General features: G+C 44.9%; 1 protein-coding gene across 3 annotated transcripts in view; it reads right to left on the bottom strand.

The window, feature by feature from the left end:
• Positions 1–4162: 4162 nt before the first annotated feature.
• Positions 4163–7280, bottom strand: part of OGT (O-linked N-acetylglucosamine (GlcNAc) transferase) — a 31426-nt gene continuing 28308 nt past the window's right edge. For all 3 annotated transcript variants that reach the window (XM_069986191.1, XM_069986192.1, XM_069986193.1), the window contains 5 exons: positions 6967–7134; positions 6712–6864; positions 6177–6429; positions 5832–5955; positions 4163–5214 (listed from right to left, as the gene is read on the bottom strand). In XM_069986191.1, coding sequence (XP_069842292.1) covers positions 5040–5214; positions 5832–5955; positions 6177–6429; positions 6712–6864; positions 6967–7134 — 873 coding nt within the window. In that variant the 3' untranslated portion in view covers positions 4163–5039. The remainder of the gene's footprint in view (positions 5215–5831; positions 5956–6176; positions 6430–6711; positions 6865–6966; positions 7135–7280) is intronic.

Genomic DNA, 7280 nt, shown 5'->3' with positions numbered 1-7280 from the left:
TGCATAGCTATGTGATACAGGGACTGAGGACTCCAGGTGCATAGCTATGTGATACAGGGACTGAGGACTCCAGGTGCATAGCTATGTGATGCAGGGACTGAGGACTCCAGGTGCATAGCTATGTGATACAGGGACTGAGGACTCCAGGTGCATAGCTATGTGATACAGTGCAGGGACTGAGGACTCCAGGTGCCTAGCTATGTGATACAGTGCAGGGACTGAGGAGGACTCCAGGTGCCTAGCTATGTGATGCAGGGACTGAGGACTCCAGGTGCATAGCTATGTGATACAGGGACTGAGGACTCCAGGTGCATAGCTATGTGATGCAGGGACTGAGGACTCCAGGTGCATAGCTATGTGATACAGGGACTGAGGACTCCAGGTGCATAGCTATGTGATACAGGGACTGAGGACTCCAGGTGCATAGCTATGTGATGCAGGGACTGAGGACTCCAGGTGCATAGCTATGTGATACAGGGACTGAGGACTCCAGGTGCCTAGCTATGTGATACAGTGCAGGGACTGAGGACTCCAGGTGCCTAGCTATGTGATACAGTGCAGGGACTGAGGAGGACTCCAGGTGCCTAGCTATGTGATGCAGGGACTGAGGACTCCAGGTGCATAGCTATGTGATACAGGGACTGAGGACTCCAGGTGCATAGCTATGTGATGCAGGGACTGAGGACTCCAGGTGCATAGCTATGTGATACAGGGACTGAGGACTCCAGGTGCATAGCTATGTGATACAGGGACTGAGGACTCCAGGTGCATAGCTATGTGATGCAGGGACTGAGGACTCCAGGTGCATAGCTATGTGATACAGGGACTGAGGACTCCAGGTGCATAGCTATGTGATGCAGGGACTGAGGACTCAGGACTCCAGGTGCCTAGCTATGTGATGCAGGGACTGAGGACTCCAGGTGCCTAGCTATGTGATGCAGGGACTGAGGACTCCAGGTGCATAGCTATGTGATGCAGGGACTGAGGACTCCAGGTGCCTAGCTATGTGATGCAGGGACTGAGGACTCCAGGTGCATAGCTATGTGATGCAGGGACTGAGGACTCCAGGTGCCTAGCTATGTGATACAGGGACTGAGGACTCCAGGTGCCTAGCTATGTGATACAGGGACTGAGGACTCCAGGTGCCTAGCTATGTGATACAGTACAGGGACTGAGAACTCCAGGTGCCTAGCTATGTGATACAGTGCAGGGACTGAGGACTCCAGGTGCCTAGCTATGTGATGCAGGGACTGAGGACTCCAGGTGCCTAGCTATGTGATACAGAGACTTAGGACTCCAGGTGCATAGCTATGTGATGCAGGGACTGAGGACTCCAGGTGCATAGCTATGTGATACAGGGACTGAGGACTCCAGGTGCATAGCTATGTGATGCAGGGACTGAGAACTCCAGGTGCCTAGATATGTGATACAGTACAGGGACTGAGAACTCCAGGTGCATAGCTATGTGATACAGGGACTGAGAACTCCAGGTGCATAGCTATGTGATGCAGGGACTGAGGACTACAGGTGCCTAGCTATGTGATACAGTGCAGGGACTGAGGAGGACTCCAGGTGCATAGCTATGTGATACAGGGACTGAGGACTCCAGGTGCATAGCTATGTGATGCAGGGACTGAGAACTCCAGGTGCCTAGATATGTGATACAGTACAGGGACTGAGAACTCCAGGTGCATAGCTATGTGATACAGGGACTGAGGACTCCAGGTGCATAGCTATGTGATGCAGGGACTGAGGACTACAGGTGCCTAGCTATGTGATACAGTGCAGGGACTGAGGAGGACTCCAGGTGCATAGCTATGTGATACAGGGACTGAGGACTCCAGGTGCATAGCTATGTGATGCAGGGACTGAGAACTCCAGGTGCCTAGATATGTGATACAGTACAGGGACTGAGAACTCCAGGTGCATAGCTATGTGATGCAGTACAGGGACTGAGAACTCCAGGTGCATAGCTATGTGATGCAGGGACTGAGGACTCCAGGTGCCTAGATATGTGATGCAGGGACTGAGGACTCCAGGTGCATAGCTATGTGATGCAGGGACTGAGGACTCCAGGTGCCTAGCTATGTGATGCAGGGACTGAGGACTCCAGGTGCCTAGCTATGTGATGCTTTGTAGACTCTCAGGTGTCTTCCTAGAAAGATAATGCTTTGCTTGGACTGTGGATTTAGTGTGCATTGTTTTGTAATGTTCTAGAGCAGGCATGTCCAAACTTTTTTCGAAGAGTGCCAAATTTGATGAAGTGAACATGTGCGAGGGCCGACCATTTTACATGCTACATGCTATATGCTTTATAACACAGGCAGATAATAGCAAGCTGGATACCTGGGGGGCCGTAAAAGTTCGGAACGCGGGCCGCAAATGGCCCTCCGGCCGGACTTTGGACATGCCTGTTCTAGAGGGATTGGGAACTCAGGATTCGGCAAGGCCTAGAGAATGTCTGTACCCAAGTCCTGTGACACCCCTTTCTAAATTCCTCTTATGAATTCCCCTGGCAGGATTTTTCCTGTTCATCACTTAAAAATACATTGTTAGTCTCCAGTATAGCCCTCTAAATAAAACTTGTCACATTGAAAATGCAGTCAGATCTTTAGTGATCAGTAGAGATGAGTGAATTTTCCGTAGGAACAAAGCGCTTCATTCCCATCTGCATTCTGCTCATCAGGTTGCAGGCTGCTCTGTGCCACTCCTCTACAGGTGCTGGGAAAAGCTGGATCTAGCTTTTTCCCAGCACCCAGGGAGGAGTGTCAGGGAGAGGAGCAGATTCCAAAGCCCGCAGCCTGAGGAGCAGAATGCAGATGGGAATGAAGCACTTTGCTCCTACAGTAAATTCACTCATCTCTACTGAGCAGTAATTGAGAGCTGTGTAGTGTACAGTGTGACCCTGAGTATATACAGCACAGTGATGTCTAGAGCAGTGCTTCTCAAACTGTGAGGCGTCCCCTAGTTGTTAGTGAGGCCCAGCTGGGGAGCCAGTTTGCACAAAAGTTACTATGATCTGCAGTCCTTTTGCTGTTTGCAACTATCTCCATTTTAGCAACTTATTACTTGCTTTATTAGAATCTAGAGCTTGGGAGACAGGTGAAAGGAGCCCTAGCATTATTTTCAGCTTTTAAATGGACTTTCACCACAGATACTGAGGCCCAGGCGCCCTCTTGGTCAGTCTGGTGAGTCCCAGGTATTGCCTTAGTCTATTGGGTGAGGCTCCAGTAGAAAATGTTTGAGAAGCATTGGTCTACAGATATGAGGGCCCAGGGAACCCTAGATCAGCTCCCGAGAAAACTCCTATGTTAAGCAACAGGGCTGACATCTGGAGAGTAGCCAGGCAGGGGTGTGTGTAGAGATGATGGGGCTGTCCTAGGGAAGGCACATGGCAGTGCTGGGCAGATTTGTTATTTTAGGCATGCTAGGTATTGTGGGAGAGGAGGCAGGATAAGGGCTCGTTCCCACTGAGGAAAGGTAGCGGAATTCCGCGAGGGAATTGTCCGCCGCGGAATGCCGTTAGCCTCCCGCTCATAATGGGAGTCTATGGGAGGCGCGCGCTCCTGCCCTGTCCGCGCTGAAGAATGAACATGTTCATTCTTCAGCGCGGACAGGGCAGGAGCGCGCGCCTCCCATAGACTCCCATTATGAGCGGGAGGCTAACGGCATTCCGCGGCGGACAATTCCGTCGCGGAATTCCGCTACCTTTCCTCAGTGGGAACGAGCCCTTAAGATGTAAAATCTACAGAATCAGAATTGTGCACAACCATAACATCGCAGGAAAAAGATCAGAAATAGGTATTCAGGGATGTGTGTCTAGGCATCTGCCATACAGCTGAATGGTTTTTTTATACAAGTTTATTTAGGTCCCTGCAGCTGACAGTCACTTTAAGTCTTTCATGGCTGTACACACAATTATTTATATTCTGAATCAGTGAGGGAGATTCCTCAAAAATATCTTTGGCTTCTTTTCACATATTTAGTCCAATTCTGTCCCCTACAGCAAAAAAAACAACAACACAGAAACCCAGCAGCCTTTCTACCCCCAAAATAAAGCAAAAAACAGCTTCATGGAGAGCAAAGAAAATGAAAGTTATAAGTCTTCTTTTCTAACAAAAACATTTCCAGTTCATATATTTGAATAATAAAAAGACAAGTATACAGCTGAAAAAGCCAACTGAGTTTATTAAATCAAATAGGCAATGTGCAGAGGCGCATTAACTTATCTAATCTGTTACGGCACATGCTTATTTTCCACACAAACATTGCGTTACATCCACACAAGGTCAATGAAAAACTGATAATTTTCCAATCAAATTTCTTAATGGGCAACATCTCAAGGAGTCCACTGCGTGCAAAGTACAAGTACATACACCAAATATATCTCATTTAGGCTATTAAATATGTGGGACACCTATCAGAATTTGCAGTGTGTGTGCTTTACACTCCACAGGACAGCAGCACAGTTCATTTCTGCTGCGCACCTTCCATTCGTACAATGTACACTTAATGAGTTGGGACAATACAGGTTTAATAAGACAGGCTGAGTAAATGTCAAATAAAGCAGAATGGAGACATTTCTGAAAACCTCTCATTTACACCAAAGCACACACAAACAGGCCAGCTTGTAAACAAATGCTAGACATTAAAAGGCTACAAGTGGTTTATAAAACCTATAAAAAGGACTAGAACACCATTAATGATGCTTTGTGACTTTTTTTTTTACCTCTTTCAACCTGCACAGTTAGCTACAAGATTCAAGCGGAGATTAATGTTTTGAGCTAGCAGACAAACACAAACTCATATGTTTAAAAGCCCAAACTTGAAATATGCATATTGCAAGACAAAACTTAAAATGTTACAGGAACAATTAATTGTCCATGGAATTGTAATTGGTTGGCGATTTGCAAGATTCCCTGTAAGTTTAGCAAAAGGTAAATTAAAGGACTGATTTCAATGTAATTCACAGTAAGACGACCTCACTGTGGAAATGTATTAGCATGAAATATCAAAGTTGAAGGTCAGGTCATTCCTGGTTACGCGGACTCCGTGGTTTCCACAGGCTTGATGAGATGGTCGGGTTTATTACCAGCGGCAAAATGCTCCCACATTTCTAGGTATAATCTCTCCAAATCCATAGTATATTGTTTGGTATTGAAGAGGGGACTAGATATCCTTTGTTTCCACACTTTTGCACGGATTTTTTTCAGGCTATGCAAAAAGATGAGGGGAAAAAAAACATTAGTACAACTGCACTATCCTTGTAAAAGTCAGTTAACTAAAATTAACCAAGGACCACCTTCCAAATCAAATTGCATAAAGCATATGTCAATCTATTCTGAAACCAACAGGAAATCAGTGAGTGCCCAATTGTTCCCCCACCAGCACTAATCGGCTGTTTGAAAGGGCTGTGACACCCCCCCCCCCTTACTTCCTGTGACGTCATGAGCTAATAGGCCCCGAATCCGCAGATGATAAAATGACTTTTTACTGGAACAAGCACCACGACAGATGATATAAAATAAGGTATGAAAACTGCTAAATTTACCCTTTACACCTGTGTAAAGAAGTCCTAATGCAAAAAGGGGGCTACGCTGTCACTTTAAGCACTGCAAACCCTGTATCGATTACTAGGCAACGCTCCATAGCGGCTACGACCGTTCACCAGGAAATTGGACCCCCAGCTATTCTAGAGGATACGTCAGCAATTTCAAACATTTAAACATCTTTATATTTACACTCCTAGTGCAAGTCATCTCATAAAAACATTAGATATTTATTGAACATTAATGTACAGATACAATCCTGTTCTTGTCCATTTTACTTACAATTCTAGGTCAGTGCCCAGTTTCACAGCTGTATCTTCATATTCTTGCCTGCTTTTAGCAATTAATTCTGGACATCCAAGACAGGTCAGCTGTGAAGCAGCAACCCTAGATGCAAGTGTATCACCTACAAACAAATACATAAATTACTATAACTTCCATCATAAAAAACTTTAGATAACATTTACATAAGGTCATAGGAACGCTAAAAAAAAAAAAAAAAATCTCAGCAGATACCAAGGCATAATTTCAGTACCACGGCTCACAGTCCAGTCCTCTCATTATCTTGTGAAAGATCTTTATAAATGTAGGCAATCTAACATCACAAAGCTCAAGAATGTGCCTTACCTGGCATAGTGACCATTGGAGTGCCTGCCCAAAGAACATCCATTCCAGTGGTGTGCCCATTGCACAATGGTGTATCTAAACAAACATCAGCCAACTGTCCTCTTCGAACATGCTCTTCTTTAGGTGCAACTGGGGAGAAAATTATTCTCGACTGTGGCAGCCCCATGTTCTGGGCATACTGTTGGATGTTAGGCTCTCCAACTGCAGGAAATCTTAAGAGCCACAGAACGCTATTTGGAACTCGCTTCAGAATCTAAAAAGAAAGAATATGAATCAGCTTTGAACTAAGAGGTCGGTTAATATGTAAATACTTATGCTATAGACAGACAGTATTGGCAATACAACAGTAATCCAGTAATACAAGCAGCCTTCCATACAGCATAATACAATAATACAATACAATAAGGGTCCACACAGGGCGTGTATAATAAAAGTAACATATGGAGGTACAAAGGCTATACAGGGACATGGGGAAAATGATGCCCACTAAGAAACCAACAGTAATCAGACATACAACAGTCAACTAGTTACTTACATTTGCCCACATCTGCAAAGTAGGAGGGTCAATCTTGTAAAGCTGGTTAAAGTTGCAGTACACAACAGCATCTTCTGGTAGGCCATATTGTGAGCGTGTGGTAACAATAATGGTACGAGGAACCTCTTCACCTGTAGCTGCTTTATTGTTTATCTTATAGGGGAGAGAAAACATAGCATATCTATTTGTGTACAAAAGAAAACACCTTCACAAAGCACAGCCTAAAGTATTCGTTTACATATACTGCACACCTACCTGTGTTGTTGCTAGGCCATTGCTTATATTAAATCCATTGATAGTTATCTGTATTTGTCCTCTGTTGATCATTTCAATGATGGCTTCTGCAATGGTGTTCATGGGGATAACTGGCATGCTTAATGCAGAATTACTATCAGTACTGTCTGTATTCTCTGGACCTTTCATCTACAAAAAAAAAAAAAAAATATCATCAAATGTGGACAGACAAGCAGAAAAAATGGCCAATAGTGAATCCTAATTTATATTAATCATATGAATTAAAGTTGGCCCAGATTTATCAAAAGGTGTGTAGACTGTCCACAGCAACCAAT

The sequence above is a fragment of the Dendropsophus ebraccatus genome, chromosome 10 (genome assembly GCF_027789765.1).
Source record: "Dendropsophus ebraccatus isolate aDenEbr1 chromosome 10, aDenEbr1.pat, whole genome shotgun sequence".
Taxonomy (NCBI): domain Eukaryota; kingdom Metazoa; phylum Chordata; class Amphibia; order Anura; family Hylidae; genus Dendropsophus; species Dendropsophus ebraccatus.
Note: the sequence above shows the minus strand (reverse complement) of the source record. Positions and strands in the feature narration are given on the sequence as shown.